Source organism: Leptopilina heterotoma, unplaced genomic scaffold (assembly GCF_015476425.1).
Source record: "Leptopilina heterotoma isolate Lh14 unplaced genomic scaffold, ASM1547642v1 Lhet_21, whole genome shotgun sequence".
Taxonomy (NCBI): domain Eukaryota; kingdom Metazoa; phylum Arthropoda; class Insecta; order Hymenoptera; family Figitidae; genus Leptopilina; species Leptopilina heterotoma.
The window spans coordinates 1,032,635-1,046,304 of record NW_025110925.1 but is presented as its reverse complement, the minus strand read 5'-3'; the positions used below and the strand labels follow the sequence as shown (position 1 = coordinate 1,046,304).

General features: G+C 22.3%; 2 protein-coding genes across 2 annotated transcripts; one reads left to right on the top strand and one right to left on the bottom strand.

The window, feature by feature from the left end:
• Positions 1–80: 80 nt before the first annotated feature.
• LOC122501510 (ras-related GTP-binding protein C) lies at positions 81–8,856 on the bottom strand. The gene is made up of 7 exons (XM_043611034.1): positions 8,549–8,856; positions 7,494–7,648; positions 4,309–4,715; positions 4,038–4,174; positions 3,819–3,961; positions 3,545–3,693; positions 81–847 (listed from the first exon to the last, which is right to left on the bottom strand). The coding sequence occupies exons 1-7, from the start codon at positions 8,549–8,551 to the stop codon at positions 654–656; spliced, it is 1,188 nt and encodes a 395-aa protein (XP_043466969.1). The 5' UTR covers positions 8,552–8,856; the 3' UTR covers positions 81–653.
• Positions 8,857–9,136: 280 nt separating this feature from the next.
• LOC122501449 lies at positions 9,137–11,250 on the top strand. Its single transcript, XM_043610908.1, has 2 exons — positions 9,137–9,614; positions 9,957–11,250. The coding sequence occupies exons 1-2, from the start codon at positions 9,264–9,266 to the stop codon at positions 10,962–10,964; spliced, it is 1,359 nt and encodes a 452-aa protein (XP_043466843.1). The 5' UTR covers positions 9,137–9,263; the 3' UTR covers positions 10,965–11,250.
• Positions 11,251–13,670: the final 2,420 nt, after the last annotated feature.

The following is a 13,670-nucleotide window of genomic DNA, read 5'->3' as shown; positions in this document are numbered from 1 at the left end:
TTTATTCAAATCTTCATTTTCTCTTATCCTAAATTTTGAATTCGGCAGAGAAGACAAAGGGAAAATAAATGATCTGTTTATTTTCCAAAAATATATATTATATTAATCTTTAAAATTGAGTAATTCTAAATACATGTGTAAATACATTCATGCGACTAGCATACTTATTTATAGAACATCCAAAAAGTTCCGAACGTTCTCAACTTTAATTTCTCTTATCATCACTAAAAAAAACATGATTTCAACATATTTTTCAGGTCTAGAAATATTTTTTTGAAAATCCTGTACATATTATATACATTCATTAATATTCTGATTGTATTTTTTTTTAAACCATCAGTTAAAGTTCTTCCAATTACATAGATGAACATAGAGTTTGTTTAATTAGTAATATTTCAGTTAGTGAAATAAATATCTTTTTTTTCGACTGCATAAAAATTTCATAGATAACATTCATAAATACTATTATTCAATTAAAATTAAATATACATGATATTTATTTGCTCCAGATTAAAAGTAAAAATATTACTGAATTAAAGAAACAATGTATTAGACTTTATATGAATCTTGAATATTTGATATTTAAAATATTCAAAACTTAAATATTTTCATTGAAATAATTGAATGTGTGGAATGAGACAAAGTTAGTTTGCTTAACTTTGAGCTAGCACGATCGTTCCATTTTGCCCACTTTGCGAGACAGTAGAAGGCATATTCGTCGATTCACTTATGCTAATTGGAGATGTCGAATGATTATTTGCGCCAACAGCGGCTAATGATTTATTTCGCAACTCAAATACCTGTTGAATTCCATTTCTGAAGCATAGGAAGTTGTAATCTATCACACCTAAACAGAAAGCATAAAATTTATATTTAACGCACAAAATTTTTCAATAATTATTAATAATTTTAATTTTTAGCGTTGCTTCTATTTTCATTTTATCATTTTTCTGATATTTCTATAAAAATTGTAAGATGTACTTTTTCTTTAACGTAAAATATTTTATTTTGTAAATACATGGTTGCCACGCTTTTCCTTATTTCAAATTCCCTGACTTTTCCAGGTTTTCCAGGTTAAAAAACGTAATTTTTCCAGGTTTTTAAAACTACATTTATATTTTACAAAATTTAATTATTAATTTTATTCTTAATTTTACCAAACTCCCTGATTTCCAAACAAAACGACTTTTTTCCTGTTAGAATTAATTAATTAATTAATTTTCCTTAGAATTTTAAACTAAAATTCTTTTTTAAAACAATTTTTTAAAATAATTTTTGAAAAAGTTCTTCTTTGAGAATTTTTAAATCCATTTGTTTACAATTCAATTTTACCTAAACTTTCGATTATTCTGACGTTCTTCAATTAAATAAATTAGAAATTAAAAAATTTAAATAATTAGAAAAAAATTCCATTAAACTTTTTGAAAAAAATTAATTCTCTAAATTTCCTTAAAAATCTTGTCAAGAATTTAATTATTTTTATAGATAATAAAATTATTCGCAGGAATTCAATTATTCTAAAAAAAATTTGAATAAAATTCTTCGAAATAATTCAATAATTCTTAAAATTGACAAAATTCTTCGCAAGAATTCAATTATTTTCAAAATTGATAAAATTCTCCGCAAGAATTCAATTATTTTTAAAAATGATAAAATTCTTCGTCAATATTCAATTATTTTCAATTGTAATTTTTACGTAATTTTGATTATTCTGACATTCTTCAATTAAATATATTTTAGAAAATAAAAACTTGAAGAATTAAAGAAAAATTCAATTAAACTTTTTTTAAAAAATAAATTCTATAGAATTGTTAATTAAAAGTATGAAAAGTTCAAATTTTCTAAAAGATTTTAATTTGAAACATTTTCAAGATTCAATTATTTTTAAAAATTTACGCTATATTGCTTTCAATATTCAATAATAATCTAAAATTTTAACTGTACTAGAAAAATCCACGAGATCTCAATTATTTAAATACAAAAATAAATATTTTATTAAATAATTGAATGTTTCTTAAAATTGAATTTTTATAAAGACTTTTATCAACAAATTTTTAAATAATTGAATTCTCTTAACAAATTTAATAAAATTTTTAAGAATAAGTTAATTTTTCGGATTTGATTAAAAATAATTGAATTTCTCCAAAGAGAAAAGAGTTTTTAAAACTGTTTTTTTTATAAGAGTTTTTGAAAATATTTGAATTTCGGAGAAAAATTTATAAAGATTATTGAAATTTTGACGAGAATTTTTGTAAATTATTGAACACAATTAAATTTCGGCGAAGAATTATATTACTTTTGAAAATAATTGAATTCTTGAGAGTTGAGACGAAGTTTATTAATATGTCCTTTTAAATAATTTAATTTCTTTGATGAATTTTAATAAAAATTTTAAGAATAATTTCATTTTTCGAGGAATTTCATTAAAATTGTAAACAAATAAAATCCATTAAAATATAAAATTTATTTCAATGAAATTTGACAAAATTTTCAACTGTTTCAATTTTTTAAAATAATTTTCGGAAATACAATTACTTTTAAAAAATTTTAATTACATTTTATCAAGAAACAAATTTTTTTTCCGAATTTCTCAATTAAATTATTCAAAACTTGAATACTTTTTGTTAAATAAAAATTTTAAGACTTATTCTTCTTTAAATTAAATTATTTCTAAAAATTGCAAATGTAATTTTTCCAAAATTCAATTATTTTTTTTTTTTTTTTTTGATTTTTTGAATAAAATTTTAAAGATGAAAAAATAAAATTTATTTTGATAAAATTTTACAAATTTTTCAAATTGTTTCAACTTTTTTAAAATTATTTTTCGGAATTCAAGTATATCTTCAAAAAAAATTTTAATTAATATTTTTCGAAAACCTAATTTCTTCAGAATTTCCAAATTATATCTTTCAAATTTCAATCATTTTTGTAAAATAAATAGGATTTAAATACTTATTGTTCTTTATTTGCATAAAATTTTGAAACACTTTCAATGTAAAACCATTTGAAAATATGAAAAATTAAATTATTTTTTTAGAATTTTTGAATAATAGTATTCAAAATTTTTAATTTTTAAAGAAGCTAACAAATTAATAATTTTCCATGTTTAAATATTATTATATAATTTTAGAGCAATTAGAATTTCAAAGATTTCAATTTAAGGACATTTTGAAATTTACTTATTTCTAAAGAATTCTATTTTAACGCTTCTAATTATTTTCTAATGTTTTAACTAAAATTCTTTTATAAATCAATTCGTCTTTTCCTTGACTTGTGGCAACCCTGCTAAAAATAATAATTATTTAATAAATTATTTTTTTCTATTAAAAAGATCAATTTTCACTGTAATAAAATTTTGTTGTTAAACCCCCTTTTTTAAAATTAAAGTTATATGAGGAAATCAAACATTATTTATTTTAAAAAATTGAAATTTATAATATTTTTTGTTACTTAAAGATTTTTGAACCTTTTCATTAAAAGTTATTATTCTTTTTAATTTCGAATCATCCTTGATAATTTGAAAGCAAATGAAATATGTGCTTACCTTGTCGCTCGAAACTGTCTTCTCGCAATATACAGACAAGAGCTAAAAATTTATTCACTTCTCGCAAATAGAGAATTGTACCGTTATTTAGTTTTATTAAACTTGAACTTTGAGCGTCAAATGCGGCTGCTTCTAGATCTTCTCTTACACTGCAAAAAAAAATTAATTATTTACTCGTCAGTCAAGAAACATTAATATTTTAATATTTAAGAAATTAAAAAAAAAATTTTTAAGAAACATTAATGTCTGTATTTATGTAATTTGTTTTCCTCACCCATATATACAAGAAACGTCAATTACAACGTCAATCATGTCGCAACATAGTTCATAACTTTGCATATCGACTGGCGAACTGTCAGTTGCAATGTAAATCTTTGAAACCACATCGAACAAAAAAGCCTTCTCGATTGCCGAGTTCTATAATGTTCATTAAATTCATTAAATCTCATACGATTATGTAAAATACTTTTAGAATAAAATGAAAATTACTTACAGAAATAAGAATATTTAATAAATTCTCTAAAGCGGGCAATTGAGGAATTAATTTCTGTACAACTTTACTAAATGCCTCAAATATACTGTGGTCATAGATTGAAGTTAAATGAAAACTCAAGTGAATCTGATCACAACCTAAACAAAAAATTACACTAATTATACAACAAATTTCAATTTTCTTAAAATTACTAATTAATTCCATTAATATTTCGTATCATTTAGAGGTAATTAAAATATATTTCTTCTGAGAAAAGATTGAATAAATTTACCTGAGTCGACTAAATCATCATTGGCTCTAGTGTGAATATCTCTTTGCGTTTCCATTTTATAATCATCAGATAAGCCATCGACTTTGTGAATAAACACTTCGAATTTAATGGCCTGATTAACTTTATAGGCTTTTGTAACCGTTAGATGCAATTTATTTAGAGCTTCCATGTAGTCATCCTGAGCGTCGATAACAAAAACTAATGCCCCACAACCACCAAATATCATGTCACTATCAAAAGTTGGTTCAAAAAAATCAATTTGACCTGGAAAATCCCAAATTTGAAATTGTACAAAACTCGAATTACAAATGTCATCCTTGATAATTTTATTCGTGCTCTCCAAGAATAATGTCTCGTTAGGAGACATTTTGTGAAAAACAACTTTTTGAATTGAAGACTTTCCACTCCTGGAAAAAAAACAGGAAAAATTAGAAATTATTCATTTAATTAAATCATCTAAACTTTGAAATTAAATAACTTATAAAAAATTGTTATAAAACATAAAGAAATCGATCACTCCGAGTCTTCGACTCGGAGCAATCGATTTCTTCATGTTTTATAAATAATTAAAAATGACCGAGTGATAAAATCATTATTTTATATTACAAGAATATTGTTACTCTAACTTATTCAAAATTACTTTCATTATTTTAATTCAATTATTGTTTTCCAGAATTTTTAACTAAAATTTTTCTTTATAAAGTTTAAATTAATTATTATTAATTTCTGAAAAATTTCTTTCAACATTTTCAAATCCTTTTGTTTACAATTCAATTTTACGAAATTTCATCGATTATTCGGAAATTCTTCAATCAAATATATATTAGAAAATAAAAACTTCAAATAACTTTAAAAAAATTCAATTGAACTTTCACAAAAAAATTAAATCTACACAATTTTAAGTTAAAAGTATGAAAAATTCAAACATTCAAAGATTATAATTTGAAACCTTTTCAAAATTCAATTATTATCTAAAGTTTTAACTGAAATTCATATTTGAATCAATTATTATTAGAAAATTCTACGACAATTCAATTATTTAAATACAAAAAAAATAATTTATTGAAGAATTGAATGTTTTTCAAATTTAACTCTCATTTAAAGAATTTTACCAACAAATTTTTAAGAATAATTTCATTTTTCGAGAAATTAGGTTAAAAATGTATTAAAAATAATTGAATCTCTGTGAAAAAATTTGAAGGAATTGAGAAAAATTTTTGAAAATGATTGAAATTTTGTCAAGAATTTTATCAAAATTTTTTTAAATAATTTAAATAATTGAAATATTGCCAAGAATTTTATTAAATTTTTTGAAAATAATTGCATTTTAGAGAAAATTTTTAATATTTATGAAAATAATTGAAATTTTGACAATAACTTTTTTTAAACTTTTGACCATAATTGAATTTCTGCGAAGAATTTTATTACTTTTGAAAATAATTGAATTCTTGAGACGAATTTTTTAATAATATTTCTTTTTAAATACCTAATTATTTTTAATACAAAAATAAATAATTTATTGAATAATTGAATGTTTCGCAAAATTGTATTCTCATAAAGAATTTTATTAACAAATTTTTAAATAATTGAATTCTCTTGACGAATTTTAATAAAATTTTTAGAATAATTACATTTTTCGAGGAATTCGATTAAAATTGTATCAAAAATAATTGAAATCTGCAATGAGTTTTATTATTTATGAAAATAATAATTGAATCCCTGTAGAAAATCGTATTACATATTTATAAAAATAATTGAATCTTTGTAAACATAAATTGAATATTTTTGAAAATAATAGAATTATTGCGAAAAAATTTATAAAAAAAATTTAAAATAATTAATTTATTTTGGAAAATTTTATTGAAATAGTAGATATTGAAAATCATTGACTGGAGGAGGATTTTTGAAAAAAAATTGAATTTCTTAAAAAGAATTTCATTAAAATTTTTGAAAATAATTGAATTTAAGAGAAAAATTTTAATATTTATAAAGATAATTGAAATTTTGACGATAATTTTTTTTGAAACTTTTGACCATAATTGAATTTTTGCGAAGAATTTTATTACTTTTGAAAATAATTTAATTTTTGAGACGAATTTTATTAAAATTATTTTTGAAAAAAAATTGAATTGTTAAAAAGAATTTCATTAAAATTTTTGAAAATAATTTAATTCTTTCAAGAAATTTAATTAAAAAATGTATTGACAATAATACTTATATTCTAATAAATAAATAAATAAATAATAGGAAGGATTTTAAAAATAATTGAATTTCTTTGATGAATTTTAATAAAATTTTTAAGAATACATTTTTCGAGAAATTCCATTAAAATTGTATTAAAAATAATTGAAATTTTGCGATGAGTTTTATTATTAATGAAAATAATTGAATCTCTGTAAAAAATTTGATTATTTCTGAAAATAATTGAATTATTGCGAAGAAAAATTGTAAAGGAAACTCTTTTAAAATTGAATTAAGAAAATTGAATTAAAGAAAAATTAGATTGAATTCTTGTGAAGAATTTTTTTTTTAAATAATATTCAAAAGAATTTAGTAAATCTGAAGAATTTTGCTATTTATGGAAATAATTGAATTCTTAAGAAGAATTTTTTAATTTTCAATTATTTGTTTATGAAAATTCAATTATCTTGAAACAATAGAATTGAAAAATTTCAAAAATCTTATTTTTCACAATTTTCAAATAAGCTTTGCGAAAATTTAATTTTATTAAAAAATTTGAAATGTGTATCTTTTTTTAAATTAACTAATAAAAATTTTAATTATTAATCTTCGCACTAAGAAACATGAATACATTAGAATGTGACTCTTTATAATTAAATTCAATTATTTATGAATTATTAAATTAAAATACTTTGAAAATTCGATTTGTTAAAAAGTTTTTAATGAAATTTTTCAACAAATTTAATTATTTTCAGTTGAATTTCACAAAGTTTCTATTAAATCGATAATTTTTTAAAAATTTATTTACATACTATATTTGAATAAGTGACTGATATTTTACTATCAAATTAATTATTTTTAACTAATTCAAATTTAGAGAACAGTATAAATATCCATAAAAATTGAAATAAAAAGCGATTTTTTAAAAACAAATCAAAATAATAAAAATTTTTTTAATTTGGTGAAAAAATTCTCTGTTTGACATAAAATAAGTAGAAAATTACCTTCTGAGACCCATTAAAAGTATTCTGGGTTTTTGATCGCCTGTTAACGGACCGGATAATCCATCTGCTTCTCCATCAAAAGCTGAATAGCTGTAGTCTTGTGGAAATGGACCACTACAGCCACCATAACCTGACTGATATTGATCTTCATCATCCTAAGAGATTGGGATAAATTTATTAAATTTTTTTTCTCAACCAAAAAGTAGTTACATTAACTATTATTCACTTTACAGGTCTTGGTTAAAGTGTTTTATAAAAAATTTAAAAATTGAAGTAGTTTAATGGTAAATTCCAAAAATAATTAAATTCTCAAAAGCTTTAATAAAAAATCTTGAAATAAAAATTTGAATATGAAAAATTTATTGCTTAAAAATTGTCTTCAAAAGATTAATTTAGTACTGAAAAATACTATCGTCAAATGGACGTCAAAAAATGGTGAAAATGAGGGACACATTTTCGTTAACTCTTCTCTTTGAGTAATTAAGGGTCCCACATTTTTCTTATCTAAAATTAATAATAACAAATTAAAAAAAGTGAAGCATTTCATAATTATTTTATGAAATATACATACACGTTGTAAACTTCACCCACGTAAACTTTTCATAAAATCAAAGAAAATAAATATTCATAGTTTGAAATAATTAAAAATTAAATTTGTTTTGAAAATAAGCTGACGAATTAGATTAGTGAGAGTAAAATATTAAGTTAAAAATAAATTGGATGATAAAATTCTAATGAATATTAAATCTTTTGGTCATTTAAAAAAGGATAATTTTTTCACTATTTGTTTTATAAGGACCACAGAAATTTCGGTTTTAAACGTTACTTTTTTTAACTTTTAAAAATTAAATTGTTTATTGACAGATTGACTACCTGTTAATAATACGTGAAGAATGTCAAACAGACAATAATCTATGATATCACTTGTTTTTCATTGCCAAATGTATATTTTTTTGTCATAAACAATCTGCAACGATACTAAAAACTTTGACTGACAATGAAAAAAAATATATTCCGCAAGTTATTTTAATAAAGAATAAATTAATTTGACTTACCATGTCTATTCGCCCAAGTATTTGTTTTCTTTTTGTTCTTAAATAACTTGACTCTATTGACAACTGTCAAAATTGTACACTTGTATTTCAATAATATGTGCAATGCTCGAATACTTTCCTTTGTCTTAGAGCTACTGTTTCTTTGCACTTTGGTTTCTTTACGCAATTCTTGTCTCTTTTACAAAATTTTGAAGAAAATCAAAAATAAACATAAGTACATATCAGAAAAGAAGTGTCTGGTAAAAACAATAAAGATAACAAACTCAGACACATCTGTGTGACTTCACTACTTCAGATGATGAAATTCGCCTGTTAACCAGTTTCGATGTAGGTAGCGCTAAGAGAAAACATGTAAACACCGCCTTAAGGCCAACGCAGAATAGATCTGTAACCGGAACCGCAATCGTAAGCGTAACCGTAAGAATGAGTTAAAGAAGGATAGGTATATTGTTTATCCTTCTCTAACTCATTCTTACGCTTTCGGTTACGATTGCGGTTCCGGTTACAGATCTATTCTGCGTTGGCCTTTACCAGCAGAGTTGGGTCGATATCTGAATTTTAGCAAACCAACTTTTTTATCATCCTTGCCAAGAAGACTATAGACTTCATTCTTTTTCATTTGTTTTCATTCTTTTTTATTTGTATCTGGCATGGTAGTTGGTGTTAAAAGAATAGACATAGTTTTATATTTTAAGTCTGTGTTATAAATAAAAATATGGCTGGTTTAAATCAATCATTTTTCAATTCTATCCTGGATCAAAAGGGTGTGTCGGAAGAGCGTAAAAAACAATCAGTTTACTTTCCAAATATGTGCCATATTTGTCGTTGTTTCGGTGAAAAAGTAAACCTTAAAAGATGCAGCGCTTGCGACATGATTTCTTACTGCAGTAAAGAGCACCAAAAAGAAGATTGGCCGAGTCACAAGCAGTTTTGTAAAGTATTGTGCCAAATGAAGAAGGATTATAAAGTTGATAATCTATTTGAGTCATTGAAAGCGAACACCGAGGAAGAAAGAATGGCTGTTTTCAAAGAAGTTGAAGATGATGGAAAAGGCGACATTTTAGTAGTAAGTAGATTTTTCAAAAATTTGTCAATTTTTTTAAGCTCTAATTAATTGTAATAAATAATATTCGATTTTATTAAATTTTCTTGGGTATTAGAGATTTTATACGTTTTTTTAAATAAATTTCATTTTTATTCAAATTTGTGCCAAATTAAAATGTCAATTTGGGACAATTGCGACACTTTTCCGTCGAGTAATCAATTTGATCGAAATTTGACATCAAATTGATGAACCATTTCTTTTTAGAAAATAGGGTAAAAAATTATACTTACCTTGTAAATAGTTGATTTAAATAAAAAAGCTAAAACCAAATATCTACAACGATTGCTAAATTTGTTTTTTCAGAGCCAGCTGTTGATGAAAGCAACCACACTACTGAAGAGAAGGTTAAAACCACAGGAATCACTTATGATCAAGTTTCCTAGAATTTGCTCAATTTGCTTCGAAAATAGAAATGAACTTCTTGTAAATTGCAAGAAATGCCCACAAATTTCATTTTGCAAAGAACATTTATTAAATAATTCTGCTCATGAAAAGGAATGTCATAAATTTGTCCTCAATTCAATTTATAAATCGAAATCAGTTATAAAAATGGCAGCGGCAGTAAAATTGTCGACACAAATTAAAATTGACAAGTTACCGTCTTCAATGACGGAATTTTTAAAGATTATCGTCACAAAGGATTCAGTCGATATATATTCGGAGGAAACAAAAGATTTATTGAACTCAGTATTTTCGGAAAAATATTCAAGACCGCTGTCAATAATTTTCGCTTTGGAGAAATTAGATTTTCCTAAAAATTCCGAAAGTTTAGTGATTCACGTTGTAGGCGCCTCTTTGCCAGAGCAATTGTATAACGAGTGGGAAATATTATTGCACTATTTGAAATCTGTGAAAAAACTTTTGGTGATTCTCATTGGAGACGAATTAATGTTTCTTTACAATCAAACGGAAGATCTTTGCGAATCCTGCAAAAAAGAAAACAAGGAAATAACAATTGAATCGCATCATACAGTATATGATGAGTACTGTCGACGATCGAATTTTAAAAAACCGGATATTATCGCTTGCCTCAATGTTGGTTTTCATTTTTATCCTACTTGGGAAAAATCTATTAAAGTGTTAAACAAAGGACAGTGTCCTTTAGTAGTCACAGGCTTTTTCAAAGCTGAAGGTCTTAGGGACGCACAAATTGTCAAGTCAGTATTTCCTTCGGCAAATTGTATCTTCAGTGATTATAATCCGTTTAAAAGTTTAAATTATACAAGAAGGAAGACTGGGACACCTTTAATTTCCGTTAATCAATTTATTTCTATCTATGATCGACTTAGTGAAGAAAATACATCTAAGTGATGTTTTACGTTTTTCAGTCTAATAATTGTGCAATATTGCAGTAAGAAAATTTATACTTTTTTTGTCTTTACGAAATATTCGTTCTTCATGAAGACACAGTTTTAAATACATTTACAGCAGAGCTGTAAATATTAATTTTGTAAACAATGTTACAAAGTAATTCAATGTTTTGTTATAAAAGTTTTTTATAAAAGCTGTCTGCGTCCTTTTCTTTCCAATGCTCTGTTCCTGTATTGTTACAATTTATTATTATTTTGTTATTACAATTCAGTTATTATTCATTATTATTTCCTGAAATAAAGAAATAAATTAGGAAAAAATAATTTTTAAAATATTAAAACTTTGAATAATAAAATACACAGTAAAATTTTATTTCTACAATTTCTAAATAATACGCACATAATGTACAATTATGACACATCATTAGAAGAAATATAGTGTATTACAAATTTTAAAATTCGTATAGCAAAGATGGAGCGAACAAGAATCTATACAACTGTTAAAAGATGACATTTTTAAAAATTATTTCAAAATTCGTTTGATATATCAGTCTATTTAGAGCAAATCATTTTTCATTTATGTTAGATTTAAATTCAAATTCTTTTTACTAAATAAAATTGTCCAAACAAGTAAGTAAAATAATTTTAAAAATGGTCCATTTAAATACAAATTTTCTTTCTTTTCAACTTACTATTGCTGTCATAAAATAATATTATTTAATCATTGCCTTATTTTTTTTTAAATCAACTTTTCTATTTTTCAAATTACAAGTTTTCTAGTACATCTAGTCATAATAATATCACAGCTAGTTACTGTACATTTATCTCTCTTCAAATATTACAATTTTTTATTACTCACAAACTGTTATCACTTTTTCCCCCTACTATTAAAAATAATTTTTCCAACTCAATAAATTTATTAATAGACGAATTTTATTGTCTATATTTCTAAAATAAAAAATTTTGTTTATTTGTACTTTTTTAAAGCAAAAATTTTCACAAACTTGTAAAATTAATTTTTTTTTCTTTTACTGTCAAAGTTAATTTTTTTAGGGTTGCCAGAGGTCAGGGAATTCAGGGAAAAGTCAGGGATTTTTATTAAAAGTGTTGGAAAAAATTTAAATTTTAGAATTTATAAGAAAGTTCAGAATTTTTGTGTCTTTTTTGTTTGCCTCATAAACTATGAAATTGCCAAGAATTTTAATGCAAACACTTCAATTTTTTCTATTTCTGACAATAATTTCTTTTTATGTTCAAAAATTAAAAAAAAATTCTCATCAAAATTTCAATTATCTTTATAAATAATAACATTCTTCTCCAAAATTCAATTATTTTAAAAAAATTCTTGTCAAAATTTCAATTATTTTCAAAAATTTTCCTCATTTTAATTTTTAATTTTCCAAAAGAATTCAATTATTTACACAAAATTTTAATAAAAATTTCACAGGAATTCAATAAATTACCAATTTTTTATACAAAATTATTTTTTATTTTTTAATGAAGTTTCTCGAAAGAATTCAAATATATTCAGAGAATTTAAAAAAAAATAGTTCTAAGAAATTCAATTATTTCAAAAAATTTAAATAAAATTTTTTAAAAATTCTATTATTTAAAAAAATTTTAACAAAATTCTTTACAAGATTTAGTTAATAAAATTGCAATTTTAATAAAATTTTTCTATACAATTCAATTATTTGCAATACAATTCTTCTGAAGAATTCAATTATTTTCACAAATAATACATTTTTTATGGGAATTCAATTAAACTTTTTAAAAAAAATTAATTCTACAGAATTGTTAATCAAAAAATACGAAAAGTTAGTTTTCAAAGATTTTAATTTTAACTCTTTTCAAAATTCAATTATTTCCAAAAAAATTCACGCTATAATGTTTTCAATATTCAATGATAATGTAAAATTTTAACTGAAATTAATTTTTAAATCAATATTTACAAAAAAAAAAAAATCCACGAGAATTCAATGATTGAAATATAAAAATGAATAATTTATTGAATAATTGAATATTTCGTAAAATTGAACTCTGAGAAAGAATTTTCTCAACAAATTTTTAAATATTTTATTTCTCTTGACAAATCTTAATAAAATTTTTTTAAATAAGTTCATTACTCGGAAATTTGATTAAAATTTTAATTAAAAATAATTGAATTTCTCCAAAGAATTTTTTAAGAGTTTTTGAAAATAATTGAAATTTTGCCAAAAATTTTATTAAAATTTTTGAAAATAATTGAATTCCGGAGAAAAATTTAGAAAGATTATTGAAATTTTGACGAGAATTTTTGTAAATTATTGAACACAATTAAATTTCTGCGAAGAATTATATTAATTTTTAAAAATAATTGAATTCTTGAGACGAATTTTATTAAATAATGTCTTTTTAAATTATTGAATTCTTTTATGAAATTTTATTGAAATAGTAGACATTGAAAATAATTGAATTTTGACAAATTTTTGAAATTATTTAAATTTCTACGAAGAATTTTATTAAAATTATTTTGAAAAAAAATTAAATTGTTACAAAGAATTTCATTAAAATTTTTGAAAATAATTTAATTCTTTGAAGAAATTTAATTAAAAATGTATTAAAAATAATATTTCATTTCTAATAAATAAATTGTAACAAAGGTTTTTAAAATAATTGAATTTCTCTGATGAATTTTAATAAAATTTTTAAAAATAATTTCATTTTT